Source organism: Scyliorhinus torazame, chromosome 13 (genome assembly GCF_047496885.1).
Source record: "Scyliorhinus torazame isolate Kashiwa2021f chromosome 13, sScyTor2.1, whole genome shotgun sequence".
Classification (NCBI taxonomy): domain Eukaryota; kingdom Metazoa; phylum Chordata; class Chondrichthyes; order Carcharhiniformes; family Scyliorhinidae; genus Scyliorhinus; species Scyliorhinus torazame.
The window spans coordinates 54,212,977-54,229,675 of NC_092719.1; the positions used below are offsets into that span (position 1 = coordinate 54,212,977).

The 16,699-nt window shown below is 41.6% G+C and overlaps 1 protein-coding gene across 1 annotated transcript in view; it reads left to right on the top strand.

Moving 5' to 3' along the window:
- The window catches only part of cog5 (component of oligomeric golgi complex 5), a 259,153-nt gene extending 242,903 nt beyond the window's left edge, over positions 1-16,250 (top strand). The window contains exons 19-22 of the mRNA XM_072471522.1: positions 8,733-8,809; positions 12,505-12,631; positions 14,154-14,233; positions 15,518-16,250. Coding sequence (XP_072327623.1) covers positions 8,733-8,809; positions 12,505-12,631; positions 14,154-14,233; positions 15,518-15,632 — 399 coding nt within the window. The 3' untranslated portion in view covers positions 15,633-16,250. The remainder of the gene's footprint in view (positions 1-8,732; positions 8,810-12,504; positions 12,632-14,153; positions 14,234-15,517) is intronic.
- Positions 16,251-16,699: the final 449 nt, after the last annotated feature.

Sequence of the window (16,699 nt, forward strand, 5' to 3'; positions counted from 1 at the left end):
ATAAAAAGACCCTGATGGGAGATATGTACAGGCTCCCTAGCAGTAGTCAGGATGTGGGGCAGAAAATAAATCAGGAGATAGAAAAGGCATGTAAAAAAGGCAATATTACAATAATCATGGGGAACTTCAATATGCAGATGGACTGGGAAAATCAGGTTGGTAGTGGATCCCAAGAAAGGAATTTGTGGAATGCCTAAGAGATGTTTTTTTTGGAGAAGCTTGTGACAGAGGAACAGGCAATTCTGGATTTGATGTGTAATGAGGCAAACTTAAAGTGAAGGAACCCTGAGGGGGCAGTGACCACAATATGATAGAATTTACCCTACAGTTTGAGATGAAGAAGCTGGAATCAGATGTAACAGTATTATAATTTAAAAAAGGAAATGACAAAGACATGAGAGGAGAGCTGGCCAGAGTTGATTGGAAGGGGAGCCTAACGGGGAAGACAGTGGAACAGCAATGGCAAGAACTTTTGGGGGTGATTTGGGAGGTAAACAGAAATTCATTTCAAGGAGGCGCAAATATGCTAAGGGGAGGACAAGGCATTCATGGCTGAAGAGGGAAGTCAAGGACAGCATAAAAGAAAAATCAAACAAAGTGGCGAGAATTAGTGGGAATCCAGAGGATTGGGAAGCCTTTAAAAGCGAGAAGAGGACAACTAAAAAAGCAATAGGGGGGAGAAGATGAAATATGAGAGTAAGCTACCCAATAATATAAAAGAAGATAGCAAAGTGCCGCAGAGGAGACTATTAAATAAGTTAAGAGCTCATGGTGTTCAGGGTAAGATCCTGGCATGGTTAGAGAATTGGCTGACTGGCAGAAGGCAGAGAGTGGGTATAAAGGGGTCTTTTTCAGGATGGCAGCCGGTCACTAGTGGTGTGCCTCAGGGGTCTGTGCTGGCACCACAACCTTTTACAATATACATTAATGATCTGGAAGAAGGTACTGAAGGCACTGTTAAGTTTGCAGATGATACAAAGATCTGTAGAGGGACAGGTAGTATTGAGGAAGCAAGGGTGCTGCAGAAGGACTTGGACAAGCTAGGAGAATGGGCAATGAAGTGGCAAATGAAAGACAATGTGGAAAAGTGTGAGGTTATGCACTTTGGAAGGAGGAATTTAGGCATAGACTATTTTCTAAATGGGGAAATGCTTCGGAAAGCAGAAGCACAAAGGGACTTGGGAGTCCTTGTTCACTATTCTCTTAAGGTAATGTGCAGGTTCAGTCGGCAGTTAAGAATGTAAATGTAATGTTAGCATTCATGCCAAGAGGTCTAGAATACAAGAGCAGGGATGTACTTCCGAGGCTGTATAAGGCTCTGGTCAGATCCCATTTGGAGTACTGTGAGCAGTTTTCGGCCCCATAATCTAAGGAAGGATGTGTGCTGGCCTTTGAAAGGGTCCAGAGGAGGTTCATAAGAATGATCCCTGGAATGAAGAACTTGTCGTATGAGGAACGGTTGAGGACTCTGGGTCTGTGCTCGTTGGAGATTAGAAGGATGAGAGGGGATCTTATTGAAACTTACAAGATATAGCGAGGCCTGGATAGAGTGGATGTGGAGCGGTTGTTTCCACTTGTGGGAAGAACTAGAACCAGAGGACACCATCTCAAACTAAAGGGATGATCCTTTAAAACAGAAATGAGGAGGAATTTCTTCAGCCAGAGGGTGGTGAATCTGTGGAACTCTTTGCCGCAGAAGACTGTGGAGGTCAATTCACTGAGTGTCTTAAGACAGAGATCGATAGGTTCTTGATTAATAAGGGGATCAGGGGTTTTGGGGAGAAGGCAGGAGAATGGGGATGAGAAAATATCAGCCATGATTGAATGGTGGAGCGGACGATGGGCCGTGGCCTAATTCTGCTCCTATGCCTTATGGTCTAAGAGTTTTTTTTCAATATATAAAAGGTAAGAGAGAGGCAAGAATAGACATTGGACCACTGGAAAATGAGGCTGGATAAGTAGTTATAGGAAACAAAGAAATGGCAGAGGAACAGAATAGTTACTTTGCATCAGGGGTCAGAGGTGAGTTATAATAGCCATCACTAAGGAGAAGATTCTGGGGAAACTGAAAGGTCTGAAGGTGGATAAATCACCTGAACCGGATGGACTACAGCCCGAAGTTCTAAAAGAGATAGCTGAGGAGATTGTGGAGGCATTGGTGGTGATCATTCAGGAATCACTGGAGGCAGGGAGGGTCCCAGAGGACTGGAAAGTGGCTCATGTAACACCGCTGTTTAAGAAGGGAGAGAGTCAGAAGACGGGAAATTATAGGTCAGTTAGCTTGACTTCGGTCATCGTTAAGATTTTAGAGTCTATTATTAAAGATGAGATTGTGGAGTACTTGGAAGTGCATGATAAAATAGGACTGAGTCAGCACGGCTTCGTCAAGGGGAGGTCATGTCTGACAAATCTGTTTGAGTTCTTTGAGGAGGTAACAAGGAAGGTAGACAAAGGAGAACCCGTGGACGTGATTTATTTAGATTTCCAGAAGGCCTTTGACATGATGCCGCATAGGAGACTGTTAAATAAGTTAAGAGCCCATGGTGCTAAGGGTAAGATTCTGGCATGTATAGAGAATTGGCTGACTGGCAGAAGGCAGAGAGTGGGGATAAATGGGTCTTTTTCAGGTTGGCAGCTGATGACTCGTGTTGTGTCTCAGGGGTCGGTGCTAGGACCACAACTTTTCACAATATACATTAACGATCTGGAAGAAGGAACAGAAGGCACTGTTGTTAAGTTTGCAGATGATACAAAGATATGCAGAGGGACAGGTAGTATTGAGGAAGAAGGGGAGCTGCAGAAGGATTTGGGCAGGTAGGAGAGTGGGAAAAGAAGTAGCAGATGGAATGCAATGTGGAAAAGTGTGAGGTTACGCACTTTGGAAGGAGGAATGGAGGCATAGACTATTTTCTAAATGGGGAAGTGCTTCGGAAACAGAAGAACAAAGGGACTTAGGAGTCCTTGTTCAAGATTCTCTTAAGGTTAACATGCAGGTTCAGTCGGCAGTTAGGAAGGCAAATGCAATGTTAGCATTCATGTCGAGAGGGCTAGAATACAAGAGCAGGGATGTACTTCTGAGGCTGTATAAGACCATAAGACATAGGAGCGGAAGTAAGGCCATTCGGCGTATCGAGTCCACTCCACCATTCAATCATGGCTGATTTCAACTCCATTTACCCACTCTCTCTCCATAGCCCTTAATTCCTCGAGAAATCAAGAATTTGTCAACTTCTGTCTTAAAGACACTCAACGTCCCGGCCTCCACCGCCCTCTGTGGCAATGAATTCCACAGACCCACCACTCTCTGGCTGAAGAAATTTCTCCTCATCTCTGTTCTAAAGTGACTCCCTTTTATTCTAAGGCTGTGCCCCCAGGTCCTAGTCTCCCCTGCTAATGGAAACAAATTCCCTACGTCCACCCTATCTAAGCCATTCATTATCTTGTAAGTTTCTATTAGATCTCCCCTCAACCTCCTAAACTCCAATGAATATAATCCCAGGATCCTCAGACGTTCATCGTATGTTAGGCCTACCATTCCTGGGATCATCCGTGTGAATCTCCGCTGGACCCGCTCCAGTGCCAGTATGTCCTTCCTGAGGTGTGGGGCCCAAAATTGCTCACAGTATTCTAAATGGGGCCTAACTAATGCTTTATAAAGCTTCAGAAGTACATCCCTGCTTTTCTATTCCAAGCCTCTTGAGATAAATGACAACATTGCATTTGCTTTCTTAATTATGGACTCAACCTGCAAGTTTACCCTTAGAGAATGCTGGACTAGGACTCCCAAGTCCCTTTGCACTTCAGCATTATGAATTTTGTCACCGTTTAGAAAATAGTCCATGCCTCTATTTTTTCCAAAGTGCAAGACCTCGCACTTGCCCACGTTGAATTTCATCAGCCATTTTTTGGACCACTCTCCTAAACTGTCTAAATCTTTCTGCAGCCTCCCCACCTCCTCCATACTACCTGCCCCTCCACCTATCTTTGTATCATCGGCAAACTTAGCCAGAATGCCCCCAGTCCCGTCATCTAGATCGTTAATATATAAAGAGAACAGCTGTGGCCCCAACACTGAATCCTGCGGGACACCACTCGTCACCGGTTGCCATTCCGAAAAAGAACCTTTTATCCAAACTCTGCCTTCTGCCTAACAGCCAATCGTCAATCCATGTTAGTACCTTGCCTCGAATACCATGGGCCCTTATTTTACTCAGCAGTCTCCCGTGAGGCACCTTATCAAAGGCCTTTTGGAAGTCAAAATAGATAACATCCATTGGCTCTCCTTGGTCTAACCTATTTGTTAGAGTGGCGAATGTCGTGCCCCTGTTCAAAAAAGGGAATAGGGATAACCCTGGGAATTACAGGCCAGTTAGTCTTACTTCGGTGGTAGGCAAAGTCATGGAAAGGGTACTGAAGGATAGGATTCCTGAGCATCTGGAAAGACCCTGCTTGATTAGGTATAGTCAGTACGGATTTGTGAGGGGTAGGTCTTGCCTTACAAGTCTTATTGAATTCTTTGAGGAGGTGACCAAGCATGCGGATGAAGGTAAAGCAGTGGATGTGTGTACATGGATTTTAGTAAGGCATTTGATAAGGTTCCCCATGGTAGACTTCTGCAGAAAGTAAGGAGGCATGGGACAGTGGGAAATTTGGCCAGTTGGATAACGAACTGGCTAACCGATAGAAGTCAGAGAGTGGTGGTGGATCCCAGTTACCAGTGGCGTACCGCAGGGATCAGTTCTGGGTCCTCTGCTGTTTGTGATTTTCATTAATGACTTGGATGAGGGAGTTGAAGGGTGGGTCAGTAAATTTGCAGACGATACGAAGATTGGTGGAGTTGTGGATAGTGAGGAGGGCTGTTGTCGGCTGCAAAGAGACATAGATAGGATGCAGAGCTGGGCTGAGAAGTGGCAGATGGAGTTTAACCCTGAAAAGTGTGAGGTTGTCCATTTTGGAAGGACAAATATGAATGCGGAATACAGGGTTAACGGTAGAGTTCTTGGCAATGTGGAGGAGCAGAGAGATCTTGGGGTCTATGTTCATACATCTTTGAAAGTTGCCACTCAAGTGGATAGAGCTGTGAAGAAGGCCTATGGTGTGCTAGCGTTCATTAACAGAGGGATTGAATTTAAGAGCCGTGAGGTGATGATGCAGCAGTACAAACCTTTGGTAAGGCCACATTTGGAGTACTGTGTACAGTTCTGGTCGCCTCATTTTAGGAAGGATGTGGAAGCTTTGGAAAAGGTGCAAAGGAGATTTACCAGGATGTTGCCTGGAATGGAGAGTAGGTCTTACGAGGAAAGGTTGAGGGTGCTACGCCTTTTCTCATTAGAACGGAGAAGGATGAGGGGCGACTTGATAGAGGTTTATAAGATGATCCGGGGAATAGAGGTTTATAAGATGATCAGGGGAATAGAGGTTTATAAGATGATCAGGGGAATAGATAGAGTAGACAGTCAGAGACTTTTTCCCCGGTGGAACAAACCTTTACAAGGGGACATAAATTTAAGGTGAATGGTGGAAGATATAGGGGGGATGTCAGAGGTAGGTTCTTTACCCAGAGAGTAGTGGGGGCCTGGAATGCACTGCCTGTGGAAGTAGTTGAGTCGGAAACATTAGGGACCTTCAAGCAGCTATTGGATAGGTACATGGATTACGGTAAAATGATATAGTGTAGATTTTTTTGTTCTTATGGGCAGCATTGTGGCTAGCACAATTGCTTCACAGCTCCTGGGTCCCAGGTTTGATTCTGGCTTGGGTCACTGTCTGCGGAGTCTGCACATCCTCCCCGTGTCTGTGTGGGCTTCCTCCGGGTGCTCCGGTTTCCTCCCACAGTCCAAAGATGTGCAGGTTAGGTGGATTGGCCATGGTAAATTGCCCTTAGTGTCCAAAATTGCCCTTAGTGTTGGGTGGAGGTGTTGACTTTGGGTAGGGTGCTCTTTCCAAGAGCCGGTGCAGACTCAATGGGCCGAATGGCCTCCTGCACTGTAAATTCAATGATAATCTATGATTAATCTAGGACAAAGGTTCGGCACAACATCGTGGGCCGAAGGGCCTGTTCTGTGCTGTATTTTTCTATGTTCTATGTTATCTCTTCAAAGAACTCCAACAGGTTTGTCAGACACGACCTCCCCTTACTAAATCTATGCTGACTTGTCCTAATCCGACCCTGCACTTCCAAGAATTTAGAAATCCCATCCTTAACAATGGATTCTATTCTAGAAGGCACTGGTTAGACCCCATTTGGAGTATTGAGAGCAGTTGTGGGCCCCGTATCTATGTGCTGGCCTTGGAAAGGGGCCAGAGTGGTTCACAAGAATGATCCCTGGAATGAAGAGCTTGGCATATGAGGAACAGTTGAGGACTCTGGGTCTGTACTCGTTGGAGTTTAGAAGGATGAGGGGGGATCTTATTGAAACTTATAGGATACTTCAAGGCCTCGATCGAGTGGACGTGGAGAGGATGTTTCCACTAGTAGGAAAAACTAGAACCAGAGGGCACAACCTCAGCCTAAATGGATGATCCTTTAAAACCGAGATGAGGAGGAATTTCTTCAGCCGAGGATGGTGAACCTGTGGAACTCTTTGCCTCGGACGGCTGTGGAGGCCAAATCGTTAAGACAGAGATAGATAGGTTTTTGATTAGTACGGTGGTCAGGGGTTATGGGGAGAAGGCAGGAGAATGGGAATGAGAAAAATATCAGCCATGATTGAATGGCGGAGCAGACTTGATGGGCCGAGTGGTCTAATTCTGCTCCTATGTCTTATGGTCTTATAAAATCTGCACACAACACTCCCTCGAAATGAAGATCCAGCCCATAAATGGAAGTCTTTTGTGTGTGTTCAAAATGTATAACCGGGATATTACAAGACAGATAGTTGAGTTGGGGAATGAGGTTATTCACTTTGGTGCTAATAGAGATGCAGAATATTTTTTATGGACCTGAAATTTGCAAATGTTGGGTGTATTTGGCCGAGGAACACTGAACGTTAGTGTTCAGTAAAGGCAAATAACTAGAAAGGCAAATGGCATAATGACCTTTATTGCAATGGGGCTGGAGTACAAGAGCAAAAAGACTGTACAGTGGTTAGTTAGCACTGTTGTCTCACAGCACCAGGGACCGGGTTCAATTCCGGCCTTGGATGATTATGTGGAGTTTGCACATACTCTCCGTGTCTGCGTGGGTATCATCCTAGTCCAAAGATATGCAGGTTAGGTGGATTGCTAAAATTGCCCCCGTGTCCAGGAATGTGCAGGTTAGGTGGGATTTCGGAACTAGGCCAAGTTAGGAGTGGGCCTAGTTTAGTGTTCTTTCAGAGAGTCGGTGCAGACTCGATGAGCCAAATAGCCTCCTGCACTGTAGGGGTTCTATGATTAAAAGTTTTACTGCAATTTTGGAGGACTTGCTGAGGCAAAATCTGGAGTACTGCAAATAGTTTTTTGGTCTTCATATACAAGAGAAACACTTGCCTTCGGGGCAGTACAACAAAGGTTCACTAGATTGGTTCCTGGAATCAGAAGATTGTCCTATGACAAGATACTGAGTAAATTATCATAGATTATCAAGATACTGAGTAAATTAAGCCTATACTCACTGGAGTTTAAAAGAATAAGAGATGAGCTCATTGAAACATACAAGTTTCTGAAGGAGCTTCACGTTTTTTAAATTATTCATTCATGGGATGTGAGGGTTGCTGGCAAGGCCAGTATTTGTTGCTCATCCACTCACTAAGTTGATTCCTGGGGAATATAGAGCACTCAGCACAGCCTCAGGATTAAGGGTTGATCATTTAGTACTGAGATGAAGAGCAATTTCTTCACTCTAAGGATTGTGAATCTTTAGAAGCTGAGATGGACCTCTGATCTCTCTGGGACTCGAGGGCTATGGGAAAGATAGGAAGTGAAGTTGAGACAGAAGATCAACCTTGATTTGTATTTCGTTATGGAGCAAGCTTCAGTGGCCATATGGTCTACTGATGCTCTTGCTTCTTATGTTTTTATGAAGGTTAGATGGATATGAAATGTCACAAGATAGAGATGCAGTTTAGAAACAATTTATTTATCTTGCTCTTTGTTACCAGTGATTTGTATATAATGTGTTGTAGTGATATTCATCCATAGTTTTTACTTTTGCCGGCATGGTCATAGTAGCATCTTGTGTTTTGTTTTTATATAAATGAACATTAAATCCTACCATTTTCTAATGATTAGAGAATGACATAATGTCATATAATCATAAGTTAATGTGTATAAACTTCATAATTGTGTTCCTGTGTATTTATGTGATATATGCTGTACAAAAGTTAAATTTTCTGCTTAAATTTATCAAAGATTTAAGGTGAATTGTATCCAATCCAGTCTTTTGGAAGAAAAAAGGTTACAGTCTGATTTTTTTTTTTTCAAATGTTCCAAAAGGAACAAGAAAATCTTGTTAAAAGTTTGAGTTTGTTGCAGCATGGTGGCACAGTGGTTAGCACTGCTGCCTCATGGCACCGAGGACCCGGGTTCAATCCCGCTCTGGGTCACTGTCCATGTGGAGTGTGCACATTCTCCCCGTGTCTGCATGGATCTCACCCCCACAACCCAAAGATGTGCAGGGTAGGTGGATTGGCCACAATAAATCGCCCCATAATTGGAAAAAAAAGAATTGGGTACTCTAAATTTATAAATTAAAACATAAATAAATAATGTATGTTTTTTTTGAACTTGTGCTGTATCTTGCAATATTGCAGATGGAATTAGCAGTGGCACCCCTTTGTCGAAGAGTGTCAGATCTTGGAAAATCCTACCGATTATTGAGGTCATTCAGGTCAGTAATTCTGCTCAAGATGCATCTCGGGAACGTTTAGATCTAGATATATATCTACTTTAAAACAAAAATGTTGATAAAGTTTTATTAGTATTTCATACTTTATTCAGATTGTCAATTGGGATTGAATATTTCATAGATATCATAGATATGCTTTTCTGCAACTATCACAAATTTATTGTAGGGTCACTATATGAAAGCCAATTGTGTATTTCATAATGATGGCATGATTAGCGATGAGAATATTATCCATAAGATGCCATAATCACAAATATCTACATACATTTTGTGATAATTCCGTACTTAATGCTTGCATGAAGCAGAATGCATTTAGCCTGTGATGCCTTTACAGAGCTACTCAGCCGACCCCACTCTCCTTGTTTTTATTCCTTAGCCCTACATTTTCTTTTACTCTTTAGATAATGAGATAGTCAGTAAAACATGTATGATCTTGGGCTTCCTAAAATTGTATTGAATACAAAAGCAGAGAACTGATGATGAACCTATATAAAGCTCTGGTTAGGCCATAACCAGAGTATTGCCCTTAGTGTTCGGTGGGGTTACTGGGTTATGGGGATAGGGTGGAGGTGTTGACCTTGGGTAGGGTGCTCTTTCCAAGAGCCGGTGCAGACTCGATGGGCCAATAGGCCTCCTTCTGCACTGTAAATTCTATGATAATCTATGAGAAAGAACTGTTTTACACAGCAAATGGTAATGACCTGGCACTTGCTGCTTTACAAGCGTTCTGGAAGCAGAAGCAATCAGTGGTTTCAAAAGGCAATTTGATAGATGCTGGAGGGAAACAAACTTGTAGGGTTATGGAAATAGAGCGGAGGAATGGTTTGCTCTACAGAGAACCAGCATGGATTCAATGGGCTGAATGTGTTCCTTCTGTGCCAAAATGACTCCAAGACAAATGTGTCGCTAATTTGCGGTCCCACGGCAATGAGAGCATGACCAGGATGTAATCTGTTTCTTTAATAATATTTGTTGAGGGATTGAGATTAGAGTTCCCTTGCTCTTCGGTATAGTGCCACAAGATCTTTTATATCAACCTGAGAGGGCAGATGGGGCTTTGGCTTAGCATCTTGTCCGAAAGACAGCACGATATTCCTTAAGCACTGCACTGAAGTTTCAACCTGAATTATGTGCTCCGATCTGGAGTGTGACTTGTAGCCACAACCTTTGAACTCCGACGAGAGTGCTAACAAATGCACGATTACAAATCATGAACTGAGAAAATAGTTTTCAGGATCCAGGAAAGAATAAATAAATAAAGTACTTGCAATTTGAGCAAATAACTCATGCAGTGAGAAATCCAATAAAGCACTGTACAATATGAATACTGTGTTATAGGAAAAGAGTTCCTTGCATCTTAAGTATGATTTTTAGACCCGTTAGTTTTGATACTATACAAACGGTGGCCTGTTTCTTTCAGTATGAGAAATGTATGTATTGCTTGCACCTTGTGCCAGACATGAACATACTGCTTCAATAGATTTGCTGTGTTATAGCAATGAGCAAACCACTGTCACCTAAAGAATAACACAGGAAAACAAATATCAGAAAGCATTGCTCCGGTCACAGACTACCATGTAAGCAATCGTGGGAATAACAAAGAGAACAAAGAACAATACAGCACAGTACCAGGATCTTCAAGCCTGTCTAAACTAAAACCTTACGTACTTTTGGGGTCCGTATCTCTCTATTCTTATCCTCCTACTCATGTATGCATCAAGATGCCTCTTAAACGCTGTTGTCGTATCTGCTTCAACCACCCCCTCCTGCAGCGTGTTCCAGGCATTCACCGCCCTCTGTATAAATAACTTGCCTCGCACATCTCTAAACGTTCCCCCTTGCACCTTAAACCTATGTCCCCTAGTAATTGACTTTTCCACCCTGGGAAAAAGCACCTATTTATTGTCCATAACAGTCATCATTTTGTAAACCTCTATCAGGTTGCCCCCTCGACCTCCATCGTTCCAGTGAAAACAATCCAAGTTTATTCATCCTCTCCTCCTAGCTAGTACCCTCCAGACCATGCAACATCCTGGTAAACCTCTTTTGTACCCTCTCCAAAGCATCCAAATTCTTCTGGTAGCATGGCGACCAGAATTTTTGCAATATTCCAAATGTGGCCTAATCAAGGTTCTATACAGCTGCAGCATGACCTGCCAATTTTTATACTCAATGCCCTGACCGATGAAAGCAAGCATGCCGTATGCCTTGACTGCCTTATCCACCTGCGTTGTCACTTTCAGTGATCTATAGACCTGTACACCCAGATCTCTCTGCCTGTCAATACTCCTAAGGGTTCTGCCACTTAACTGTATAATTCCCACCTGTATTAGACCTTCCAAAATGCATTATCTCACATTTGTCTGGATTAAACTCCATCTGCTATTTCTCTGCCCAAGTTTCCAACCGATCTACATCCTGCTGTATCTTCGTTCTCTGCAATTCCATGAATATTTGTGTCGTTCACAAACTTACTAATCAGACCAGCTACATTTTCCTCCAAATCATTTATATATACTATGAACAAAGGTCCCAGCACTGATACACCTCTACTCAGTCTTCCATTCAAAAAGCACGCTTCTACCGTCCGTCTTCTATGACCAAGCCAGTTCTGCATCCATCTTTGCCAGCTCACCTCCCATCCTATGTGATTGCACCTTGTCAAAGGCTTTACTGAAGCCCATGTAGACAACATCCCTTCCTTCCATCAATCATTTTCCTCACTTCCACAAAAAACTCAATCCAAGTTAGTAAGACACGACCTCCCCTTCATAAAACCATGTTGCTTATCGCTAATAAGTCCGTTTGTTTCCAAATGTGAGTAAATCTTGTCCCTAAGAATCTTTTCTAATAATTTCCCTACCACTGAGGCAAAGTTCACTGGCCTATAATGTCCTGGATTATCCCTTCTAACCTTCTTGAACAAAGGAATAACATTGACTATTCTCCATTCTCTGGGACCTCACCTGTAGCCAATGAGGATACAAAGGTTTCTGTCAAGGCCCCTGCAATTTCCTCCCTTGCCTCCCTCGGTATTTATTCTGGGGTAGATCCCATCAGGCTCTGGGGACCTATCCACCTTAATGCTTTTTCAGATACTCAACACCTCGTCCTTTTTGATATCTACATGACCCAAATATCTACACTCCCTTTCCTAGACTCATCATCCACCAAGTCCTTCTCTTTGGTGAATACTGATGCAAAGTACTCATTTAGTACCTCGTCCATTTTATCTGTTTCAACGCATAGATTCCCTCCTCTGTCGTTGAGTGGGCCAACCCTTTCCATGACTACGTCATGCTTTTTATATACGTATTAAGTGCCTTGGGATTCTCCTTTATCCTGTTTGCCAAGGATGTTTCATGGCCCCCTTTAGCCCTCCTAACGCCTTAAGCTCCTTCCTACTTTCTTTATGTTCTTCAAGGGCTTTGTCGGTCTCAGCCTCCTAGACCTTACAAATGCTTCTTTTTCTTTTTGACTAGGCTCACAATATCAGTCGTTATCCAAATTCCCGAAACTTGCCATACTAACCTTCCATCTTCACAGGATCATGCCGGTCCTGAATTCTAATCAACTGTCAGATGGTGATTTACCCTCAAATTCTGCTAATAATATTCTGTCACTTCACCCAAAGCATTTTTTACACATTTTGCTCAAGTCTGTTTTGTACTTCACAGACCATTACTCTTCCAAACAAGTGAGCATATTTCTACTAGCCCAGCTGTAGGAGATATTGTTCCATACAGCACCATTCTTCATTTCCTGTTCACCAGAGCACCAGCTGACCTAAAGCCACCACACCAGGTATTTGATGAACTGACTGGTTAAAAACTAGTTGATTGCTTTGTTTTTCCTTTCTGGGTAACCGACCTAATCGTTGCATTAAAATATAGCAATAATGAAGCTTCTGTTGATGTATTTAATTTCTAATTCCGATTATCTTTTCATTTTCTGTTGAAGCTGTTTTTTTTTCTCATGCTGTAAATTCATAGTAAGTGTGCTTCCTTATCACCTGAGTTAATCCTAATTTGATTGTGGGAAAATCATGTTTTCATCACTAACGTCATGGTTAAAATTACAGATATATAGTGATGACCATAAGATGTGTAGGAGCAGAAGTCGGCCACCGAGTCTGCTCTGCCATTCCATCAGATCATTTTAAAAAATAAATTTAGAGTACTCAAGTAATTTTTTCCAATTAAGGGGCAAATTAGCATGGTCTATCCACCTTTGGGTTGTGGGGGCGAAACCCACGCAAACACGGAGAGAAGGTGCAAACTCCACACGGACAGTGACCCAGAGCCGGGATCTGCAGTAAAGAATTCTACAGATTCACTATGCTCCGAGAAGAAATTCTTCCTCCTATCAATCTTAACTGGGCAAACCCTTACTCCGAGGTTATTCCATCTTGTCCTAGAGTCTCCCACAAGGAGAAACAACCTCAGTATCTACCCTGTGAAGCCTCGAGAATCCTACATGTCTCAATAAGGGCACCTCTCTTCAAACCCTGCTGTATAATTTTTTTTCCTATAGAAAGGTGTCCAAACAAGCATCCATTCAAGTCCTGAAGAGAGCCTAATTTCTGACTTGGTACCTCAGTTTCAATTCCTTCAGCTGCCATTATGGTACAGATCCTGAGATTTTATGTGGCACTGCCCATCTTCAGTATCAAATTATACCAATATAGTATGCAAAACTATTTTTCCCAAGAATAAATCAAGCTCAAAGAATCAAGACTTTCCATAGTAGATAATACATCATTGCAGAATATTTAATACTCTATCATCTCTATTTACTATTTTCTCCATTTTTGGATAAATGAACTGATTGAATGTTGGTAACTACTTTAGAAATGGAGGAAAAACATGGCCAATTAATGGGTGTTGCAGCACTAAATGATGAGAAGGTTCAGCCTGAGTGCATGTCTCATCTCCAGTTTCAACTGATGTAAGAAATAGCTTTTAAAATATTAAGATTAATCAGGGAGTCCAGAGCTGAGTGAATATATTTTTTACATCTACATTTATGATAAACATGAAAAATAAATTTATGGGACTGCATGGTGGTGCAGTGCACTGCTGCCACACGGCGCAGAGGACCCAGGTCACTGTCCGTGTGGAGTTTGCACATTCTCCCCCGTGTTTGCATGGGCCTCACCCCCACAACCCCAAAGATTGCCCCTTAATTGGAAACAAAATGAATTGGGCACTTTAAATGTTTAAAAAATAAATAAATACATTACAGGTATTTTCTTGCTTTGCTGTAACTTTACTGGGTATATTACAGTATATATAGTTATGTATTATCTGTGTATAATCAATTACAGAGGGCAGAGTGGTCTGTAGCTCGGTATTCTCAGTGGCTTGATGATCATCCATCAGAAAAGGATCGACTCCTTCTCCTAAGGTAATAAATACCTATTTTCTGCAATTAATGTTTGAGTAAACCTGAATGTCATCATACTGAAAATGAATAAATGAATCACTTAATGTGAGTTTAGAAATTGTTAAAAGAATCAATATGCCAGTTTTATATCACTCAGGCTTAATTTTGCTCAAGGCAACCAAATTACATAAGTTAGTGAGTTATCATTTTATGACATTAACATATTGGAACATAACTTATGGTGTCTGAATGTGTGGTTGGATACTTTTTTGTCCTTGCAACCTCCCAGCTGCCTTGTGATGAGTTTCCTGATGAAGTTGGGTATTTTCCACTTGAAGGCTGGGAAATTGAGGTGAGGGTCATTGTCATGTTACCCTTACACTGCAAGTGTTTCCAGACTTTAAACCAGCTAAGAGGAGTGCATGTTCTACTGCAACCACAAGGCAAGATAGAAGAAAAACATTAGAGGATGTAATATACTCCCACAGCTGCAATACAATTTTTAGGACTGCAAATTTGTCCTTTACTTCTAGACCTTTTTTCAAGTTCAGCCCCATTACCTTTTGACTATGTGAAATCGTGAGAAACAATTTTTTTCTTTTCCATGTAAAACTCTTGGTCACCCTTTAGATGAATGTTGTGTTCCATTTTTAAAAAAAAAATCTTTATTAGTGTTACAAGTAAGCTTACATTAACACTGCAATGAAGTTACTATGAAAATCCCCTAGTTGCCACATTCTACTACCTGTTCGGGTACACGGAGGGAGAATTCAGAACGTCCAATTCACCTAACAAGCACATCTTTCGGGACTTGTGTGAGGAAACCCACGCAGACATGGGGAGAACGTGCAGGCTTCGCACAGTGACCCAAGCGGGAGTTGAACCTGGAACCCAGCGCTGGGAAGCAACAGTGCTACCCTTGTGCTACACAGCGCCAGGGTCTCAGGTTCGATTCCTGCTTGGGTCTGTGCAGAGTCTGCACTCCCTCGCTATGTCTAACTTCACCATTTGTTAGATGGCCTTCCTGCTCCCTCCCTCATATTTGAACTCGTTGTAGGTTTGCTTTCATTAATCTGTTTTATCATGTTCCCACCCCACATCGTAATTTGAAGGAGTTAAAATTATGCTCCTGTCGAAGAAAGTGGGAAAATCTTGTTTGCTGTTTCATATCTCAACACATCAAGCTTGCCACTCCTCAGATCACCCCACCTCAGCATTGATGGTCTATGTGGTTCAACTACACATTTTTAGTATGTTATATTTATTAAGGATCCTCAAATATAATTACAAAGTTGTTTTTTTCAGGAGTGCTCTTGAAGCTTATGTTCAATCAGTACGAGCAAGAGAAGGAAAGGAATTTGCTCCAGTATATCCAATAATGCTGCAACTACTCCAAAAAGCCATGGTCAATGTACAATGAAAACCTTTCTGAAACAAAAGATGTTTTAGTACTCAGGACTTTCCTGTCTGTGATGTTTAGATAACTGTTCAACGTTGGTAATTTTTACAAACCTAAATTAATAACTTAGCCAATTTGCTGTTCATGGGCCATTGTTGTCCAAAACACTACTCTTTGAGTATTGCATTAAACCTTTTCCATTCTTGTGAGTTGATAAGGCCACTTTAGGTTTTCTTGTAAGGTCTTTCCCTATGATATCAGCACTCACTGATCTGAAATATATTTGGTAAAAGTAAAACATTTCATTAATTTAGTTAACATGATTTTGTTGACTTTCATTGGCAAAACTGTTTAAACTATCACAGTCTGCGCATTTATTGACAATGGTTTGATATATTTGCATTGGCAAAATATTTAATAAATAACTTGGCTTAAACAGATTATCAACTTCCTGTGTAAAGATGTCACTAGCCAGATGAAGCTCATTATACAACTTAAATTACGATTTGTAAAAAATCAGTAATTGTTTTAAAACACTAACCAATGTATGTATAATGCAAACGAGCAATTTATAGCATTGTATTTTCTTCTGTATACACTTAAGAGTCTGTACACTTATTAAAGAGTTTCACGATCAAACTTCTACATACTGTCCTATATTTCAACAATATTACACCGCACTAATTAAAGGAATTTTTGTTTATCTTTTTTATTCACTTAGATCTGAGCAATGCCTATTAGGTGCATCAGATGTAAAGCAAAATAAGCCTAGTGGTGCCCAAGATAGATTCTGCATTTTCATCCCTTAATACATAGCTTAACCTACTTTTTTTGAAGCAGAAGAGCTGAAAGGCTCTTAGAAATCTTAAGCATATGTAGGGTATCACTGGAATTTGAAGTGTCTTCATACCACCAAAAAACTAGTTGAGACTTCCACTCCTTCTGCATGCTTATTTTCCTTTTAATAGGAACTTGTATGCATTTGTTTTAGAAATTCCATTGAACTTACTCTTCTGGTACTTAAACCTTTCAAATTTCACAATGCAATTGTCTAGTTTTTAAGGTTCTCAACGATGTTAAAATGATAT